General features: G+C 25.9%; 5 protein-coding genes across 6 annotated transcripts; 3 read left to right on the forward strand and 2 right to left on the reverse strand.

The window, feature by feature from the left end:
- Positions 1-933: 933 nt before the first annotated feature.
- OCT59_010098 (uncharacterized protein) lies at positions 934-2567 on the forward strand (the record flags this gene model as incomplete). The annotated part of the gene is made up of 6 exons (XM_025310241.2): positions 934-988; positions 1276-1371; positions 1437-1877; positions 1953-2010; positions 2077-2243; positions 2316-2567. The coding sequence occupies exons 2-6, from the start codon at positions 1348-1350 to the stop codon at positions 2565-2567; spliced, it is 942 nt and encodes a 313-aa protein (XP_025184469.1). The 5' UTR covers positions 934-988; positions 1276-1347.
- A 735-nt stretch (positions 2568-3302) lies between these two features.
- OCT59_010099 (uncharacterized protein) lies at positions 3303-5450 on the reverse strand (the record flags this gene model as incomplete). The annotated part of the gene is made up of 1 exon (XM_025314769.2): positions 3303-5450. One exon carries the CDS (start codon positions 5448-5450, stop codon positions 3516-3518), a length of 1935 nt encoding a protein of 644 aa, XP_025184468.2. The 3' UTR covers positions 3303-3515.
- Positions 5451-8362: 2912 nt separating this feature from the next.
- On the forward strand, positions 8363-12204 carry OCT59_010100 (uncharacterized protein; the record flags this gene model as incomplete). 2 transcript variants are annotated; one of them, XM_066132806.1, is made up of 5 exons in its annotated part: positions 8363-10761; positions 11088-11140; positions 11319-11418; positions 11505-11789; positions 11877-12204. In XM_066132806.1, the coding sequence occupies 5 exons, from the start codon at positions 8363-8365 to the stop codon at positions 12202-12204; spliced, it is 3165 nt and encodes a 1054-aa protein (XP_066000417.1). The 2 variants fall into 2 exon arrangements, with proteins under 2 accessions (XP_066000417.1, XP_025184467.2); XM_025334016.2 differs by lacking the exons at positions 8363-10761; positions 11088-11140 and having other exon boundaries at positions 11393-11418.
- Positions 12205-12584: 380 nt separating this feature from the next.
- Positions 12585-15674, reverse strand: OCT59_010101 (uncharacterized protein). The gene is made up of 11 exons (XM_025314768.2): positions 15464-15674; positions 15154-15350; positions 14988-15076; positions 14861-14899; positions 14454-14795; positions 14260-14376; positions 14008-14159; positions 13850-13940; positions 13362-13760; positions 13187-13279; positions 12585-13109 (listed from the first exon to the last, which is right to left on the reverse strand). Exons 2-11 carry the CDS (start codon positions 15324-15326, stop codon positions 12928-12930), a joined length of 1677 nt encoding a protein of 558 aa, XP_025184466.1. The 5' UTR covers positions 15327-15350; positions 15464-15674; the 3' UTR covers positions 12585-12927.
- A 1297-nt stretch (positions 15675-16971) lies between these two features.
- On the forward strand, positions 16972-21344 carry OCT59_010102 (uncharacterized protein; the record flags this gene model as incomplete). Its single annotated transcript, XM_025331654.2, has 5 exons — positions 16972-20076; positions 20145-20169; positions 20417-20516; positions 20612-20866; positions 20945-21344. 5 exons carry the CDS (start codon positions 16972-16974, stop codon positions 21342-21344), a joined length of 3885 nt encoding a protein of 1294 aa, XP_025184465.1.
- Between the last annotated feature and the right edge of the window lie 752 nt (positions 21345-22096).

Here is a 22096-nt window from a genome sequence, read left to right on the forward strand (position 1 = left end):
AAACTCAGCAGAGACCATTCATGGTTAAAAGTGAAATAAGCAGGGTCGTCTACAAGGATTCCTAACGAAAAAGACTTCAGCACTAAAAAAACCATCCCAAACGTGTCGAGAAGGGAGTATAAAATAGCCTTCCATTATTGTGAACGCGTTCTTACTTCCCGGATAAAAAATTACCCGATTTGTTCACTCCGAACACTTAGTGTTGTGACTTGTGACTTGGTCTGTCAAGTCCATTGACTCGTCAAACTAAACTGAACTGAACTGTGACTTATTTGATCATCTTTAATTCCCAATTAGTAATATAATTAAATTATGGCTTACTATAATTATTTTTGTAATGACCAAGAATGAGTGAATGAATTCGGCTTAATATTGTTATACAATTGTGATCGGTGTAGATTATAGCAATTAATCGTGGCGAAGCCAAAAATCATCAAAATTGCGCTGAATCAATTCATCATATAACTTAGCCTACTATAGTATTTATAAGGAGAACAATATATTATTTATATTTCGATTTACGGGAAGATAATGAGGTATGATAATAATCAACTTAGTCAACCTGAGATCATCGAAGAACTTCAGCTGAGCCGATCAAACATCATTCTTCGGATCTAGAAGCAAAACTTGAGTATTAAATTGTAATTCGGGTTTTGAATAATTTTGCTATTTTATCTAAACAATATTTAATGATAATAGTAATACTAATCATATTAATAGATTAAATCGGTTAACGATTTATAAATAGTAAAGTATTAAATTAAATATTTCATTCAAGAAAGGAAACGGGATTTATATTGACATGTGAATAAAGTCAACAAACCGATAATTTAGCCACAAAATTGGGAAATTATTAAAGGTATTGTGCCATGAACGTTTCACAGTATACTTTTTTTTTTTAAAACAATGTTTGTCGTGACATTTTATTTGGCGTTAAAAAAAATATTTTAAAAAAAGAAATTAAAAAAAAGTTCGTGGTCCAATTTAGGTAAAATGTTTGTTAAATTCATAACCCAAGTTAGAAAATAATCTCTCGTCAATTAGTATCATAAATTGTCATAATCTTTTTTTTTTCTCATATGGGATCTTTGGTTTCGATTTTTTTTTTCTTTTCTCTTTAAACCAAAGTTTTTTTTTTCACTCTTTTTTACCTTTTAAAAAATATTTTAATGGTACAAAAAATTGATTATTATAAAAAAGTATTATATTAGTTCAAAAGATTATTACATTGGTAAATAACACGTGAAATTAATCTTTTGAACGTTTTATTTTTAGTTATAATAGAAGGTTAAGCGTATAATTCAAATATCTTAATATCTTGTAAGAAAATACTTTGAAATATTAAAGATGAGTGATAATCCTATTCCTTGGGTAAGTTGATCATAATGATAATGATCATTCTTTATTACTAGTAACTGATCCTATTAATAATACAGGTTTACGCCAATCAAAAAAATTATACTAATGGTTACGGAAATAATAAATATTCTGGAGGAAATTATAAGAAATCATCAAAACGTTCTAATAATAATAATAATAATAATAATAATAATAATAATAATAATAATCATAATAATAATCATAATAACAGAAAAAGTAACCAAAATCGTTCAAGTTCATATCAACTACCGCCAAAATATATTGAATTTAATCTATTAAATATTTCTATTGATGAATATCGTGAATCGGTCGATTATAATGTTGATGATTACAAATTGAGATTTCGTTATAAATATTTAGAAGAAGGCATATCAATCTTTTTAAATGATAATAAATGTAAAATTTATATTCCTGTTGATAATATTGAAGCAATCTCCAAAATACAATCAAATGCTATTGTTTTAACCTTGAAAAAAGATAAAGATAGAAAAAATTCGGTAAGTCATTCAAGTCAATTTCAAATGTTCTAAAAAAGTGAGAATTATTTAATCATTGATTTTTTTGATGATTAGATTCATTATAATTCAAAGGAAGGTTATAATATAGATGATCCTATCCGTGAAAACTTATGTAAGATAATTATATATATTTGATTCATTTTCTATATATAAGTTTTTTAACTAAAAATTTTCACAGATAAAGCAACATCAATTAGTATGATGGCTCAAGATTCAACTCCTCAACAAGTAATTGATATGACTACTTTACATATTCAGTACCTTATTGAAATAAATAACAGGAACAAACCAAGATTTCCCATTTCCAATTGGGGAAGATTTAACGCATCAATTCCATGTGTTCTAGTAAGTAATTTTATCGTATTTGTTAATCGTATGATGATGTTATTATTAATTATCCTTTTTTTATTACCTTAGATGAAAGAAGATGAAATCCTTTTAAAATGTCACGTCGGCCGAGATATTCGTATATTAAACTTTATTCTACCAATTAGATATGAAGAAATAAAACGAAAAATACAAGAAGCCTTTGGAATTGCCGAAATATCAAAATTAAAATATAAAGATGAAGATGGTGAATTTATTACAATTATTGATAACGTCGATTTTGATACTGCTTCTAAATTATATAAGAGAGAAAATAAACTTGAAATTTGGGTTATTGAATAATAATTAATATTGGAGGAATAGTAATAAATTTTTTTTTTTAAAAAAACATTTATTATATTTCTTTCTATTTTTTATACATATATTTTATTTTTTTATATTATTACTATTATATTTTACTATACTTAGCTTATGAAGATTTGCAATTTTTTATATTTTATCATACTTATTCTTTTTATATTCTAGATATTGAGAGAGAGAAATTTAACAGAATTTATTGATAATTTTTAATAGCTTTTTTTGGGTAGTTTAAATAAATCATATTATTATACAGAAGTACATTTTTTGTTGTCAGACACTAAATTGATAATTCTGGCCCAAGTTATTAATTCTGCCCAAATTTAAGATTAGAGATGCGTAATTTGGATTAAGCATTAACTATCACATGATTTAAATATTATATCACAAAATTCAACAAGATATACATACACTTTTCACCTCCCGAACGAGATGAAAGTAAATGTGAATTGAGGCCAAATTACAGTATTCCAAGGGTTGATACGGTAGTCCGGCACAGTTCATGTATATGGCATAAAACATTTTGCATCCAATCATCAATTAAAGAAATTAATTACACTTCATCTATCTATTCTTCCCTGCGTTCTGGAAGAATGTTGGAATTAATAAGTCGCATAACTTTCAAAAATTCATTCTCTCTCTTTATTTTTATTTGTCATAAGCTTTCTTATTTATCAATTTAGCTCAAAAGATTTCTTGTTCTAATGGAACGGTCGTGTACTACTGTACAAAATAGGAATTTTTATTAAAGAATTCGAAATACAGTATACAGTATAGTCATTATATTGACAAATAATATTTATAAACGGTATGGTTTATATATTCAGCAGTAAAAATACAAATATCACACTGTTAAGTTATTACAAATTTAACTATATATTAATAAGAATTTTCAACTCAAAGAAACGAAGTAACAAAAATAAGTTGCTTTCTTTAATGAATATTTTTAAGCGTTTCTTCATTATTGTTGTAGTAATACTTTAATTCATTCACATATAATTTTAAAATATTTTCGATATCTTCACCTGCTGGAATTATATCTAAAGCACGTAATTCTCTGAGACGAAATTGTGCAACGTGACTATAATATCCATTGTTTTGTTCAGCAGCTTTAAAATAGAATTTAATGGCCTCTTCAATATTTTCTTCCTTTCTTCCTATTTGTCCTCTTTCATAAGCTTCACCAAGAAATGTTTGACCCATAACTAATCCATTTTCCGCTGCATATTTCAACATTCGAATCCCTTTCATTTTTTCATTTTCATCTATACCATCTTTATTAATTAAGATTCTTCCAAGTTTGGCTTTTGCATATAGATTATTTTTATCAAGTTGTATGGCCTTCTTAAACCATTTTTCTGCTTCCTTTTCATCTTTAATTTCATCATCACTTTCATACAGTAATCCAAGATGGTATGCGGATAGACTATCTCCTAATTCGCAAGATTTTTCATACCATTTTATTGCTATGTTTAATTTTTTTCTAGATAATTTCTTAATATTAAAATCATTTGGTCTGGATAATTTAATAAAATTTTTCCATTCAAAAGGTTTTATAACGTAACTACTATGATATATTATTGCCATGTTTCTCATTGCTATTCTGGCTAGTTCTTTACTTGTTACTTCACTATCTATTGCTTCTTTATTTACAGATAGTTTCTCCGTTGCTTCTTTGTCTGCACCTGAATCATCTGTTGCTTCTTTATAATCATTCGTTACTTTTTTGTCTGCAGTTGCTTCTTCTGTTACATTTTTGTTTGTAGTAGATTCTTTTGTTATGATTTTACCTATAATCATTTCTTTCATTGTAGTCGTTTCCTCTGTTGCTTTCTTTCCTGTAGTCCCATTTTTTTCTGTTGTTTCCTGTTTTACAATTACATCTATTACTTCTTTAAACAATTTTTTAGCTTTTTGTGGATTATAAAATGACTTACTATAACCAATAGAATACAAATACCCTAGACATAGTTTTGCTTCTATAGATCCTAATTTTTCAGCTTCTTGACACCATTTTTCGGCTTCTTTATACCATTCTTCAGATTTTGGGTCCAAATCTGTAGAATTTGAATAATTCTCTTTAATTCCTAACATATAATATCCAAATAATGTCAATTTATGAATAAAACCATCTTCACTTATTACATTTTCTTCTAATTCTTTTAATTTAATATCTTTATATATATCCATATTTCCACTTTTTTTGATTAATACTTTATAAGTTCCAAGTCCTTTCATGAGTGTACCATTTATTAAATGTTTAATGGTATTATCCCGCATCCATTCAGGAAATTCATTAAATTTTATTCCAGTCCATCCTGTACCAGATAAATTTTTTTTACTTTTACCAGTAATAATAAATAATGAAACAATCTTATTATTAAACGGATTAAATGGTGATTCTTTAATTTTAGTTAAAACAAGCCGTTTTGCTTTTTCAGGATTTTCTGATTTTTCTTCGTGTAAATCGATTCTAGCCGTAGATAAAATAATTTTTGGTATGGATAATTCCTTATTACTAGGAATCAAACATTCATAATAACCTAAAAAATTATCCTCTAATCTTTTTTCTTTTTGTTTAGCCATTAAATTCTTAAAATCATTACTAAAACTTGGCGAAACCTTATTTAATTTATTTTTAACTGATGAAACAAATTGTTCTTTTTTTCTTTTTATGGACATACTAATACTAAGTTTAGATACAGAATATGAGAGAGATTTTATTGAAAAATCTACGGTTGAATTAGTTTTTGTTTTAAATGATATGAAAGATTCATTTTCAAGACTTATAGAATCAGGAGATTCAATATCAGAACTTGAAGAAATTTTCGGTTCAATATTTTTATTTTTTGACTTTCTTTTAAACATTTTTGCTAAAGAAAAAAAAAAAAATTTTTTTGGAAAATTTGTTTTCAAACGAATGAATGAAATTCAATTTTTCTTTTAATACAAATTTCCAAATTTAACACTTTATTAACCTTAAAGGGGAGGGATTGCGGAGTTACGGAAATTATAATTCGATTAATTGGTAAAGATCGGTGCTTTTAATGTAACAAAAAAAAAATTTCAGTTTTTAATTCAAGTATTACCGTTTTGCTGCGGTCAAGATAAAGTTATTTTAATTTAACGCGTTATTGTATCTATAATATTTGAGTAACCAATAAATTTAATTATTTATACTGTATATGCTGTTTTATTATATTATCATTAGCATGCGATTAACTTTATTAAATTCTTGAATTTTTATTTATTTATATAAAAGTAATCATTTTTTTAATAAAAAACGAGATCGGCAGTTTTTAAGATTGTCGATAGCAGTCATCAAGTCGAATTTATTTTATTTTATTTATTTATTTATTTATTAAAAAATCCGTAATTATGTTTTAATATGTATAAGTAAATATATTAATGTCTAATGTTTTAAATTTTGCAAAGATAAGCCGCGTAAAAAAAAAATATGGTATTATGTATGATTTAAAAAATCTTATCAAACCGAATTTTTACTTAATTTGTACTGAGCATTTGTTTGTTACTAATTTCTAAAATGGTATTAATGTTCGTATTACTATTTTTTTTTTAAAAAAAAAAATATAATATTTATCTTACAACAATTACACTTGACCCATGTTTAAGACAAAAATTCTATTAAAGCGCATATATTTCAAATTTATCCAAAAATTTACGGTTAAAATGATATTGAATACGATATATACCTCCGATGTTGTATAGAATAGTGTAAAAAACCATACAGTATAGATAAAAGCTATACTGTATAAATAAAAAATTATACTGTATAGATAAAAAATTATCCTGTATAAATAAAAACTATACTGTATAGATTTTCGTCAACTATACTATACATCGGAGGTGTATATCATACTCAATATCGAGAATCAGGAGGTATTCTAGGCGCACAACAAGCTATACATTGACCTCTACAACTTCCTCTGTAATCAATTTCTATTATTTCATTTGATTTAATGAGATAATTAATGTTAACAAATCTGTTAGATTTATTTTTAATAGATAAATAAAATAATTACTATTATATATCGTAGAGCAAACAAAGTTGGACTTGCTAGAGCAATGACAGTAAAAGTGGTTAAAATGTTGATTTTCATCTTGTTGATTGTTTTCATCTGTTTTGTTGATTTTTTACTTCTTTTTTTTTTTGTAAAAAAAATCTTCGAAGTTAAGAACTTATTTATACATGTAAAAGTCAGTATAAAAGTTATGTCATAATGAATTGCTTAGCGAGACGAATGTTTAGATTATTAGAATGCTTAGTGAAGGCTTAGACTATAAGTTTAAATGCTTCAAAAAATAAATCTCTTCTAAAAAGAATATACTTAAGTCGACAGAATTAATGGCCTAAAGATCGAATGATTACGTTAATAATAAAAACTAAAGCACATCTTTAAAATTTGTATTGCGACTTAGCCGACCAATTTAGCAAAGACATACCCTCATATATATAGAGATTCTATACATAAATATTAAACAAAAAAGGTTTCATCCATTGGTAACAAATAGCATTCGAACAGAATTCTACAAGTTTATATTTTCTGGTTTTTATTTCAAAAAAAAACTCAGAAACCAACTTGATAATGCGTAGCAGTTTGTAACATGTATTATGTATATTTCTATCAAAGATACAATATACAGTAACTCGATTTATAAAAAGGTTAAAAGATTTTTTGGGAGAATTTAACAACACGTGATTCTTTCCTCCTAACCTTTAACACTAATAATTACATCATCTACTGATCTACACAATCCAAGTAATTAGCCAACAATGTGTGGCTATCCTAATTCGATATTTTTAGTAAAATTTATCCTTTATGCTGGTTTTGCAATATCACATGAATACCGACAACTGTTTATATTAAGGCAATGTCGTAATTAGTACTGCAACCAACTGTATATTAGTTTCGGCGTTAGATTGTAGACTTGTAGTACAATTTTTCAAATTAATTTTGGTTTAGTTTTTAAATTTATGCTCCGAAGACTAGAAAAATACTTTTTTGATCCGTTAAAAGAATTCGCGAAAAATTCATTATAGATTATTTGTATATTAAACAAACAAAACAAACATTCATTCAATTACTACATATTATCAATCTAATCTAATCTGTAATCTGTCCCCAAAAGTTGTACACCCATACTCTTTTAATATTACAGTACAATATTAAACTTATTTTAACACTAAAACAGTAGTGTCACGACATTTGAAAGCAAATTTGGATATAAAAAGATAATCTAAGCGGAACATAATATATTGTTTGTGTATGGCCCGTGCATCTTTTTTTTCTTTTTGACTCGTTTTTGGCAAAAATTGAATGCTAGTATCCAAAATAAATCCAAATTAATTGTTGTGAAGTTTATTAAACTCCGACAACATGCAGTGGATTTGAAGCTAGACTTAAATTGGTAATCTCACAGCGCACTAAGATTTTACATCTTCTAACCTCAATCATTACTCAAAAAAAAAAAAAACTTTATTAAATTACTAAAACATACATTCTCTTTCATTAAATTCTAAATTGACGTTTATTCATTTATTAAAGTCATTATGATTATCAAAATCTTCCAAAATCTTTATAATGTTTTCTATCTTTTTTTTTTACAAGCAAAATAAATATAAATTCAGGATGTTTCAGTTCTTTTCCAGAAGATTATCTCTCCATTTTTCAATTGAGTGAATAAAGTTATTCGTGGCACAGTGTAAATGGTGCAAAATTTCCTTTTTTTATAAAAAACAAAAATATTTTTAAATTATTATGGATGGTAATAATATAGAACAATATCACTATATAGCGGTAAGCCCATCTGGTGGAGAGATCGCAACACTCGATCGTAATGCCCACAAATTAGTAATTTGGCATGTTACCGAAGGAAATGCAATAGAACACAGATCTACATATCCGTTACGACATAATATTACGGAAAATAGTATCAATTGGTCTTTAGCTATTTCGGATGAAGATTCTGATGGAAATACATTGATTGCGCTTTCTTGTTTTAATTTCAATAATTTGGAAGATGATGAAAATGAAAATTCTTCACCATTAACGCCATTAACGGAGGTCATTGCAGCTTCTGAAAATGATATTTCGCAAGTAAATCCGTTCTCTTCTAGTTCAACTGAACGATTAGTAAATAATGAAGCTTCAACTAGCGATAACGCGAATTATGAAGGTATTATAAATTATTTGAGTTCCATCGAACTACGTACTACTCGAATAGTATCAATTTCATCAGGATTAAAAAAATGGCCTGAGATCGAAGGTTTTTACGGATTTTTACAATTCTTTAAAGGAAGTACGTTGCTTACTATATCAAATAATTTTGGAATTATAAGAATATGCAAAGATGATTCAAAAGATTTATCAAGTGGATCTAAATACATTCATAATCTTTTAACCAGACAAACTAGATCAAGAACTATTGATTACCACAATAGATCAGATGATTACGAAAAGAAAAGTTATGAAATAATCGGATATCCTAATAATTTTGTTGAAAATCTTGAAATTATGTATGAAGAGGAACAAATAAATTTCATTAAAAATTCTATTATGTGTGGAAAATTGATCATTCAAAACGAAGAAAATAATTTAGAAATGTATAATTTATTAAGCAAAAATATGGAAATGTTATATTATCATTCCAAATTTCAAACAGAATTAACAAATAATATTTTAGCTATTTCAAAGAATGCAAAATTATTAGCGGTTACGATCAATAAAAATTCAGTGGCATTGTATTTAAATGAAAATAGTTTAAATATTGCATGTAAGGAATTTTCAATGATTGATGGAAAAATAATTTATATGACATTCTTTAACGATGATGAGAAATTGTTATTATTAGAGAAAGATGAGACTAAAAATAATTTAATCATTTGGAATATTTTTGAAGATACTGAGAAAATATATTCATTTGATAATCAAAGATTTCAAATTTTGGATTTATTTGGTACTATAGCATATATTGATAATTCTCGAGATATAAATGATAATCAATTTATTAAATTATTTGATGAAGAAAATCCAAATGAATTTGAAATAAGAAATAATGACGAAATATTAATGATTAATTTATTTGAAGTACTTGAATCATTAGAATTATCAGAAATATATAATACTAGAGGTTATGACCAACATGAAAGAAGAAAGAAGGATACTGAACCATGGCTTGATTCAGATCATTATCAAACATTCCGTTGGCTTGATAATAACGAAACAACAAGAATTTCATATGGATTTTATACGATTCAAATTTGGAAAAATAACGAATTAATTTATATTTATTCCGCTAATTATAATAATGTGCAAGAAAGTAGTGAACCATTGAATGACAACAATGTTAATGAATTTGTCAATGGATGCTTTACAACAGAACACGTAAATGATGCATATAATAGTTTGATCTTTTTTTGTAATTTGAAGTTATCAACAATAAAAATTAAAAAACTTAAAGTTGATGAATTCATTGAAAAAACAAAAAGAATTATTCATAATGTTATTAATAATAATCCAAGTCTTTGGAGGTTATTAGATGTCAAATATAATTTAACGGAAAATCTTATTCGTAGTCAATCGAATGATATTATTGAACTAATTCTTAATTCAACTGAGGAAAATACTAAATTACATATTCCTCAACTTTATGATTGGAATGGACGTAAAAAAACGAGACATGAACTATTAATTGCTTTGGAAAATAATAATATTAGAATTATTCAACGACTATTAGATTATTATTCTAATAATGCGATGGACAATGCAGGATGGATGATTACTTTAACTCAAGCATTACCCAAAATAAGCGAAAAATTCCCTGAACTTATAAAAGAATTGTTTAATAATCCAGTATTTTATGAGAAGAAAATGCATTTAGCAAAATCTAGGATTAAAACAATCTTATCGTCAAATCCTTACTCTACATTTATTGTAGATACAAGATTACCTACGAAATATAAACTTAGAGATAAAATTCCGAGAGATTTAAATGATAATCCAATTGAGATTGAAATATATATGATACCTTTACCGGATTTTAATGAATTCCTAGAAGGACGTAAACAAACCATTAATTGTCCTTTTTTCAAGTTGGTGGCACAAAAAAATTTAGATCTATTTTATAAGAAAAATTCTACTCTTGAAGCCACCGTAAGGTTTAATTGGAAAGTTCATGTTTTCCAATTTATGATAAGATTACTATTTTATATTGTTGATTTTATTATTTTTAATGCGCGTTTAATTTTTATTTCTTATTTTATTGAAAAGAGAGCCGAATTAAAAGTAATTCTATTAAACATATTTCATCTTTTATTTCATTGTATTAAGTCTTATTTCAAGATGGTTGATTTACATATTTTAAAAGATGTCAAACCAACAAAGTATCAACTCTTTTATGGACTTTCCAATATTTTACAATTATTAACCCTATTTCTATTCGCTTTTACCAATTTTTATAATCTGAATGATTCAATACTCTTAGGAGTATCATTAAATTTTATTTCAATTACGATATTAATTGTGTGGATAGAATTGGTAAGAATTTAAAATTTCAAAATTAATGTATGATAATTATAACCATTATTAATTTATTATTTTTTCATAATTAAGTTTTTATTTTTCAGATTTAATTCCGGCAATTATTAATTTTATTATATATATTTTATTTTATGAAAAAATTCATTAACATAATTCTTATTACTATTCATTTTAGTTGTTGGGAAATATATTATAATTATCGCTTATCTGGTTTCAACAATTATTCCTTATTTTCTTACATTGATGATAATGATTGTTGGGTTTAGTTTCTCCTTGTAAGATTTATATTTACAATTTGTTATTTAATTTTAGAATATTATATTATATAATAATATATATTAATGTCCTAAATTTCTTTTAGTTTTGTTATTTTTACTAGCGCGAAAGAATTAGGAATTGGACCCGAAGGAGAGAAATTTATTTTTGTTGAAACTGGTTCCGGTACAAGAAATTATTCGTATGCATATATAGAAAAAGAAACAAATACACCTAATTTTCTTGAAACTTTGGAAATGGTTTATCTTTGGTTATTTGGAAGCTGGGCGAATGTACAAGATTGGAATTATATTAGTGTTAAAATATTGGCTATAGTTGCAAGTTTCTTTTTAATTTTGATCATGACAAATATTTTTGTGGCATTGATGACGTAAGCAATTTTTATAACAATTATGTCAATATATATCAGATATATAATTTAAAAATTAACATGAATTTATTATTGGTTTTTTTTTAGGGATGATATTAATAGGGCAATAAAATACAGTGAAATAACATCTTTTAAATATAAGGCTGATTTCATTCTAGAATCTTATCTTTACCCTTTATTTGTAATAATTGAGAAATTTTACTCTAAAAGAAAAAAAGAATTTACTTTTGAACATACTTTTTATTATCAACCAACTTTTCATTTATTACTTGATAGATACATTTTTTATATTAGAACTGATAGAAAAAGTTGGAAAACGGAAATTTCTAAAGGTACAGATGAATTAATTGAAAATATAAATGAAAAAGTTAGAAAATTAGATGAAAAACTTGATAGATATATATGTAATTCATAAATCTGTTGTATTTTTCTCCTTGTAATGAATCAACATATACTTATTTGAAATATAATAAATAAACAATATTTAATAATTTATGAATTATATCTTAATTTTTCATACATGGAAATCTGGTGACCGTAAAGGTTATGTCAAATGACTTCTTGTGAACATCTGAAATATCATTGAATCGAAGGTGTTACTTTTCAACGCCTGCGGCCTGCCACAGATAATTGTGAATACAGAAATCAATATAGCGAGGTTGCTGTTTTGGATCTCAAATTCGTTGGCACATTACACCAATTCGGCATTACACAGATTTATCATATGTTAATACGAATGTTTGAACACTATTTCACTATTACGCCTCCTTAAATATCCCTACACTTGAGCTTGATTTTGAATAAAAATAAACATAAACATTAAATGTGTATATATATTAATTTAAAAATGTTTTTATATTATAAGATCACATTACATTCCATATTTCTATATATCATAACAGGAAATAGTGATGGTTTCTATATAACATCACCCTTCATCACGCCTGGCAACGTCTCATCTTTACTAGATGTTTTAGTGACTCAATTTTTTATGGTGAATTTTGGCCAGGAAAATTCATAATATATCAAATAACTATAAATTAAACTAATTAAATTAAATAAACTTTACTATTGCATACCATAATATACTAAAGAGTAATAAGTAATGCCTTAGGACCTTTGATCAACAAACGTCTCATTAGAATAACCCTTGAATTTCTTCAAGAGATAACCCAGCAGTCTCAGGTACCATGAAATAAATAAAAAACCAACTAAAAATCATAAATATAGCGTATAACCAAAATGTTCCCGTTGTAGTTATTATTTCGGTCAACGGAAGGAAAGATACTGTAATTAATAAATTAAATAACCAATTCGTTGCTACAGGAATTTAAAATAATTTATTTTAATAAATATTTAATGTGGGGCAATATATATATATACTCGGGTAAACATACCTGTTCCTATTCCTGATGCTCTACCGCGTACATTTAATGGGAATATTTCACTCTGTATTAACCAAGGCGCATGCCCTAATCCCAAAGCATAAGCTAAATTCAAAATAGAACCGTTTAGTTTCACTCTCAAACGTTTTACAAACAATCACTTAAAATTACTAAATTATGCACTCACCCATGACATAAATGATCAGACTAACTAAAGTAAACCAAGTATAAATGGGCTTCAAAGATGGACAATTCTCATAAAATTCTTCATCGGTAGAATTATCATTCTCTTGTTTATTTCCATTTAGTGGTGAAAAGAAATTAATTTTACCAATGCTAGTTGCTGTATTTTTAGTGTTTCTGGGTAAACAAGTCCCGCCATCACGTTTAGAAAATCCACACCTATCATCTAATAAGCAAGCACCACATTTGTCTCCATAATCTATGCAATTTGGTTGTTTGGGTGTGAATCCTGTTGTGAAATAAAATCCTAAACCTAATAAAAGTAATCCCAATATTGTAGCTATTACTGTATATATAAGTATTTTACGTCGACCCACTCCGTCGATTATATATAATGCAACTCCTAAAGTGTTAATGAGAGAAAATCAAGAAAGTCAAGGAGAAATTAATTTATTAAAAAAGAGGTTACAAAATAACGTAATTATGTATTACCTGTCATAAGGAAATTAGTCAGGGAAACCACAAGTGAAAAGACAATAGCATCTCTAATATTAACGAATCCGGCCATTTTCATTATGGTTCCCTAAATTATAAAGTAAAATCAGTATACTTCTCTCATTAAATATTTAAAACTTGTTATCAAAACTTACACCATAATACATTGCAGTATCAAATCCAGAAACTTGTTGAATAGTTTGTAGTCCACATGCAATTATGAGTGGTTTTAAATTTGGATAATGAAATAATTGTTTATATGATCCTGCCTCATCTACCGCTATTGTCTCATAAATTATATTAATTTCTATGATATAACAGAGAGAATTAAGATTTAATTAGAAAAAAAAACACCACTCCATTCCTACCTAGCAATTAAAAATAGGCACTTTTTATGTATGAATTACCTTTATCTATAAAATCATGTGAAGAGTCTGGATATATTTTTTTTAAAACACTTTTCGCTTCTTCATTTTTCCCTTTTTTAATAAGGAATCTAGGACTTTCAGGTACAATTGGCATAACTACAATATGTAATAACGAATTCGGGCAAAGTTAGAATGTTTTTATATTCTATTAAATTCTAAAAAAAAATACTTACTGAATAATTGAATTAAAGGAGGAATTCCAGAGATACCAAACATCCATCTCCACCCTCCAAACTCTACAAAAACAATTCCTATGAGATAAGCGATAACTTGCCCACCAGTAATGAATAATACATTCAATGTTACCAATCTTCCCCTATATTTTCTTGGGGAAATTTCACTGATATAAATGGGAACTACCATCGAAGCTAATCCTACTCCTACGCCAATTATCAACCTTCCAGTAACTAATAACGAATACGTATTTGCTATTGATAATATTATTGCACCACCTAAAAATATTAATGCTGAAAATATTGACGTTATCCATCTTCCGACCCAGTCCGATAAATATCCTAGTAAATCAATTGGAGTAAATTTTTGAATTTGATAATTAAAATTCAATCAATAATTAATTTACCAGCTACAGCTCCGCCAAATACAGCTCCTAACGTTGTGGCTGTCAATTTATTTAAAAATTAATTAATATTGCATGTAAAAAATTTATTGATATATCAATATTTGGTTAATTAAAACACGTTACTTACCGCCAACTACTATTCCCTTTTGTAATGCAGTCATGGTAAAATCTTGTTCAAGCAGTAACATAGCACTACTTATAACTCCAGTATCATATCTAAAAAAGAAGTAGTAATTTAGTTGATCTCATTAAACATTAATATCACTCCCTTAAAAGAAGAAAAATTTAACTACCCAAACAAGAATCCACCTATAGCAACGACTACAGCAATGAAATAAACGTATAAAGCAACACCTGCTGTATCTCTATCTTTTGATATTTGTTCGGTATGTTCAAAATCTCGTGAAGAAATTTGTCTTGGAGAGGAAGCATTGCTTGATTGTTCTAATTCTTCCTCTTCTTCCATAAGCGGCTGATAAGAGGTATCCAGCTAAAAAAAAAAATTTAAATTCAACATCAATTACTAAAATTACCAAATTATCACAAATAGAGTTTGTGTTGGATTTAATTTTTTCTTTAAGATAAGAGAAAGAATTTACGTACATACGTTTAAATTCAGTTTACTCATTTTTTATAAGTTATAGCTTATGACAAAAATAGCTGGGGCTTAGATTATGGCTTTCAATAAAATATGAATTCGAATCTGTTAGCTTTTTTAATTTGAAGAATTTTTTTTTGTGATAAATGATCGTTTTCATCAAATATATAATAATATATTTTGAAAATAATTGAAGAATTAAAGAATTATATTATTAAAGAAATAAACTTGAAGAAAAAACCCTTTCTGAATTAGATAAATTATTTTTTAGATAGATGATTGATAAATGAGTCCTATCTCACATGATCTTTCCGAAAAGGGAGTGTACTTTTTCAGTTAATACATGGCTATGGCCTATGGGTAACTAGTAACTAGTCCTAATGTGGTATGTTGTTATGCTGAAATATTTGGGTAGAATTAGTATTGACCAGATAATTCTGGTAAAATTTTCCGAACATCTTGTCATCGAAAACACACATGTGCTATGTTTGTAAGATGACATATCTAATATCTGATATGGTTATTTAATTTTGATCTACCAATTCATCATCAAGTGATTGAATATAATACAATAAGAAACGTCAAATAATGAATTGATAGCAATTTCTTAAGGGTAAGGTCCCGTAGGGGATGAATTTCCAAATTCTATACACGTATATTTGTTGTCAAACATGTAAATGTTGTCTTACTTTTATTTGTAATAGTTTTGGTTATACTACTCTTCTAGTAATAAAACAAATAATAAATAATAGCAATTTCTTAATATAAATGTTCATCTATTAATGCTAGAGACAAATTTATTACTATTCAATACGTCTTATTATGTTACTATGCTGAATTCAATGAGTTGTTACATCTTTCTATGATTACTAATGTGCTAATATTCTTGACATATTCCCAGTAAAATATATAATTGTTCATCCCTTGTAATATTCATTAATACTCGGCGAATTTTTTCAATAGATAAATATCAGCTGCGGAATTATTACGAAAAGTGATCATGTGAACATATAAACTATAAATGTTATTTGTTCGCTAGCAGTGGGTTTCTACGATTTCTATAATCTATTTCCAACTTCTTTTGTAATTCTTATTATTTCATAACAAATCACCTGATCACACTAATTCGAAAACCACAATAATTAATTAATTCCGAAATTTACACAAATAGTACCAGTACCCAGATATTGTAGGATATTGTAGGATAATTTTGGCCGCAATCTATTCCTATTTATAATAAGCGCAGTTAAAAATAGCTTTCGTATTTGACCAAAATTAATTAGTCACAAGGTACAAGATTCCAAATCAAGTTAATTTTTAAAAAGTATTTGGGCGTCATGACGTTCATCTCGTGATCTATATACTAACTAATTTACCATAAACAATAAATAGACTTAAATTAATTTCCTAAAATATTAAATTAAATATAAACACCGTTTTTTTTTTAAAAAAAAAAAAAATTCCGGTCCTTTTACTTTTCTTAATAATTTTGAGGCGCAGTATTATATAGTATATGGCTTCAACAAGTGGTAACAACGTAAAACAACGCTATAATATAGCTATAAGTCCATTCGGTAAAGAGATCGTAATTTTCGATTATGTTTCACATATTTTAAAAACCTGGCGGTTTACTCAAGATATGATAGCGATTCCCACTAATTTTGAATGTGAATTACGAGAAGATATTGGAATTAAAACAGAAGAGATCAATTGGTCTTTAGCTATTTCGGATGCAGATTCTGATGGAAATACATTGATTGCACTTTCTTGTTTTAAGTTTATTAGAACGAATAATGATAGTTCCAAAGAAATTGATATAATAACCAATAATAAAAATGAAAATGAAATAAATGAAATTAATATGCAACAAAAGTCAACTAAGTATGATTCAAAATATTCTAATGAGAAAACTGCTCTTAATGACGAAATTTCTGATGAGAATAATATAAATAATATAGCCATGAAAATATTAAATTCGATTCAAATAAATTCTACTCGAATCGTATCAACATCAGGGAATAAAGTATGGCACAAGATCAAAAATTTTTATGGATTTTTACAATTTTTTCAAGGAAACATGATATTAATTTCAAATCATTTAGGAATTGTAAGAGGGTTATGTATTGATAATAAGTCAGATATTGATGATTTAACAAATCTTTATAATAATAATTACACTTCATCAAAAAGAAGATTAAAATTAAAAAATGTGAATGTTTATGAAAAATATTGGAAACCAATATATATAATAGAGAAACCATCTTATATGGATAATGATAAGAGGAAATCAAAATCAAAATATGCTAGATATTATGAAATATGTTTTGATAGAAAAATTGATAAACCTCTTTTTATATATCAAGATTTATATTATCCTAGAACATTTAATAAACAATTTAAAAAGCATATAATTAATTATCATGAACAATCAGAATCTTATGATAAAGAAGAGAAGAAATTTTATGAAATATTTGGATATCCTAGCGATTTTATTAAAAATCTTGAAATTTTGAATGAAGAGGAACAATTAAATTTCATTAAAAATTGTGTTATTTGCGGAAAATTAATTATTCTTAACGAGGAAAATAATATTGAAATGTATAATTTATTAAGTAAGAATATTGATATGTTATATCATCATTCCGATTTTCAAACAAAATTAACAAATAATATTTTTGCAATTTCAAAGAATGCAAAATTATTGGCAGTTACGATTAGTAACGATTCAATAGCATTATATTTGAATGAAAATAGTTTGAATATTGCGAATAAAAAATTTACTAGTAATTCAATAATTAGTAGAAAAATAATCTATATGACATTCTTTAATGATGATAATAAATTGTTATTATTGTTAAAGAAGGAGGATAAAGAGGATAAGATCTTAATCATTTGGAATATTTTTGAAGATTCTGAAAAAATATATTCAATCGATGAAAAAGTTCAAATAATGGATTTATTTGGTATTATAGCTTTTATTAATAACTCTGGTAATATTCAATTACTTGATGAAAAGAATCTAAGAGAATTTGAAATAAAAAATAATGACGAAACTCGACAAGAATTATTAAAATTATCGGAAAGTATTACTAGAAATTATAATAAACGTGAAAAAAGAATAATGGATAATAATATTTTTGATATTGAACCATGGCTTGATTCAGATCATTATCAGATATCTTATTGGCTTGATTATAGTAAAACATTAAGAATTTCATATGGATTTTATACGATTCAAATTTGGGAAAATGATGAATTAATTTATATTTGGTCCGATTACAATATTGATAATTATAATTTATCTAACAAAATATTAACACAATATATTGAATTATTGGATATATCACAAGATGATAATGGGAATATTACTTCAAAATTCAGATGTATTGATGTTGAACATGAATTACAAATTAGTAAACTTGTCAATAACGAATTTTTAACAAAAGATCACGCAATTGGTGCCTATAATAGTTTGATCTTTTTTTCCAAGTTAAAGTTAACAAATATATCATATAAACTTAAAATCGATGAATTAATTGAACAAACGAAAAGAATTATTTATAATATTATTATTAAGAAACCAAATCTTTGGAGGTTATTAGACGTTAGATATAATTTAATGGAAAATCTAATTTACAACCAATCAAATGATATTATTAAATTCATTCTTAATTCAACAGAAGAAACTAAAAAGAATGCTAAACGTAATCAGAAATTACATATTCCGCAACTTTATGATTGGAATGGGAATATAAGATCGAATCATGAATTATTAATTGCATTAAAAGAAAATAATATTGAAGTTATTCAACAAATTACAAATTATTATTCATGTAATGCTATAGAAAATACAGGATGGATGATTACTTTAACTCGAGCATTACCAGAACTAAATAAAAAACTTCCTGAATATGTAATTAAATTATTTAAAAAACCAGTGTTTTCTCAAAAACAAATGCATCTGAAAAAATCCAGAATTAAATCAATCTTGGCAACAAACCCATCTTATAATATATTTATTGTGGACACACGATTACCTTCATTAACGAAAAAAGAATATCAAAATCAATCCTTTTCTCTCAGAGATTCAGAACATTCTAATGATTATTTAAATGATAATATTAAAATACGTATGATACCTTTACCAGATTTTAACAAATTTGCAGAAATAAGTGGAATTAAGCAAATTGGTTGTAGTCCTTTTTTTGATTTGATGTCAGAAAGGCATTCAAATTTAATTTATAACAATTCCACAATCGAAACTATTATAAATTTTTATTGGAATACTCATATTTTTAGAATAACTTTACCTAAATTAATATTATATGTCATATATTTTATTGGTATTAATGTACATTTGTTACTTTTTTCTTTTTATCCTATATACAGAAACATTTCTAAACATTCTAATATTGGTGGTACCCTTGCATCTTTACAAAGTTTAAAATTTTTTAATTTTATGGGCTCAGAGACTAAACGAACATTTTATTACTATATTTTTCATTCGTTCAGTTATGCTTTGCTAATAATAACATTATATTTATTTGATGAGTTTAGTGATTTAAACATAGTCGTGATTTTGGTTACATTTACAATGTTAATTTTATGGGTAGAATTTGTAAGTATATTTTCTTAATATAATTTGTTATATTTTTTGTATCATAACTAATAATATTTTTGATATAGTTTTTGTTCTTAAGAATAATTCCAGGTAAAAATTAAATTAGATCTCTCCAAGCCAATTCTTTGTTTAACATATCGTAATTTTTATTTATAATTCTGGCCAAAATTTATAATTCTGGCCTAAATTATATATATAATTTTCCTGAACTAAGCAAGGATGAGTAAACGAAGAATTGAGTTGGAGTGGCCTTATTATCCTTATTATTATAACAAAAAAAATTTTATTTATTTATTTTTACTAATATATTTATTATATTATATTATATATATTAAAGTTGTTGGCGAATATATTTTTATTATAACCTTCTTGATATCAAAGGTTATTCCATATTTTCTTACAATGATGATAATGGTTTTTGGTTTTGGCTTCTCAATGTAAGAATATTATTATATAATTATATATATATTTATTTATTTATGTGTTATTGTGTTGTTATTTATACTAAATAAATACTTTATTAATTATTTAGGTTTATAATATTTAGTAATGCTGCAATATTAGGGATTAAACCACAAAGTGATGAATATCAATTCTCAAATATAACAATACAACAAAAAATTGATTCCCCTAATTTTTTTGAAACATTGGAAATGGTTTATCTTTGGTTATTTGGAAATTGGGATGATGTTAAGAATTGGGATTATATTCCTATTAAAATATTAGCTCTATTAGCAAGTTTTTTTATTGTTATTATTATGCAAAATATATTTGTGGCATTAATGGCGTATGTACTTTATTGAATTATTATTTTATATGTGTTTTGAATTATCAATTATTAACATAACATTTTTTTTTTTAATAGTGAAGATATTTCTACAGCGAGGAATTATAGTGTAATAGCATCTCTTAAATCAAAAACTGATTACATTATACAAGCTCAATATCAAAATTATTATTATCTTCGTAATTTTGGATCGTATTTCTATTTAAGTACAGAATCTTCTTTTAATTTTAGGTTTTATCATTTAACAACTTTTAATTCAACTTATAATAGACACATTTTTTATACTGTAAATAGAGATAATATAAAAAATTGGATAACAATCGATGATGATACTACTTCAAATGATTCGGAATTTTCTGGAAATATTAATGAATTAATTGAGAAAATATCTGATAGGCAATTATTTCTTGAAAATGAGGTTCATAAATTAAATGAAAAATTTGATAAATTATTAGTGTTATTAAGTAAGAAACAATAGGAACTTTTATCTAGTAGTTCTTTCTTTATATATATATATATATTTATTTATATATAATGATAATGTATTTAAAGTATTAGTTTACTTTTCCCTTTGCGCAACCTATTTTATATATAAAATAAAATACATTCAATCACATGCGCGGAAATTTAAAACGATGTACGCTGCGCCTCGAATTTTACTCAGCTTACTCAGCTGAAAATTTATAAATCTGACTAATGAGTCACGATAAAAATGAGATTATCATACGTCATTATCTGGATTTATTATTATTACGTAATTAACTTAGTACGCGTTTCACGCGAAATTGATCTATTTAGATTCAATTAATATAAATACTCTCTTCAATTTCATCTTTCATTCTCACAAAATTAAAAATTCTGCTAGCAAGATATAAAAATATAAAGGAACGTATTTTTTTGGTGTATAGTATGATCTTTCGGTATGTTTGATCTTTGGCAATATACAGTATATAAAGGAACGTACTTTTTTGGTGTACAGTATGTTTGTCAGTGAACACAACTTGAAAGTAGTTAGCTTTTGGGGAAAGCTTATGGACAAACTCAAAATGTAAGTCCTTCACGTTCTATACCATGTCTGGCGAAACTAGGCCTTCAACACTCAACCTAGTATAGTTTCTGGTTTAACCTACTTCGTTCCTTGCTGAAATCAGTTCTGGTAACGTATCAACTAGGCAATCTTAGAAATATCAGTTAATGACTTCCTAGCATTCGTCTATTTCGTGTCTTACT

This window comes from Rhizophagus irregularis, chromosome 18, assembly GCF_026210795.1.
Source record: "Rhizophagus irregularis chromosome 18, complete sequence".
Classification (NCBI taxonomy): Eukaryota; Fungi; Glomeromycota; class Glomeromycetes; order Glomerales; family Glomeraceae; genus Rhizophagus; species Rhizophagus irregularis.

What these genes read in the sequence shown, in the direction of transcription:
- OCT59_010101 (XM_025314768.2), bottom strand. Translation starts at nt 15,326, where the DNA reads ATGGAAGAAGAGGAAGAATTAGAACAATCAAGCAATGCTTCCTCTCCA. An exon ending in ATAGGTGGATTCTTGTTTGG is followed by an intron (nt 15,077 to 15,153) that starts GTAGTTAAATTT and finishes CTTCTTTTTTAG; the next exon opens with ATATGATACTGGAGTTATAA. An exon ending in AGCATCAGGAATAGGAACAG is followed by an intron (nt 13,110 to 13,186) that starts GTATGTTTACCC and finishes AAATTCCTGTAG; the next exon opens with CAACGAATTGGTTATTTAAT.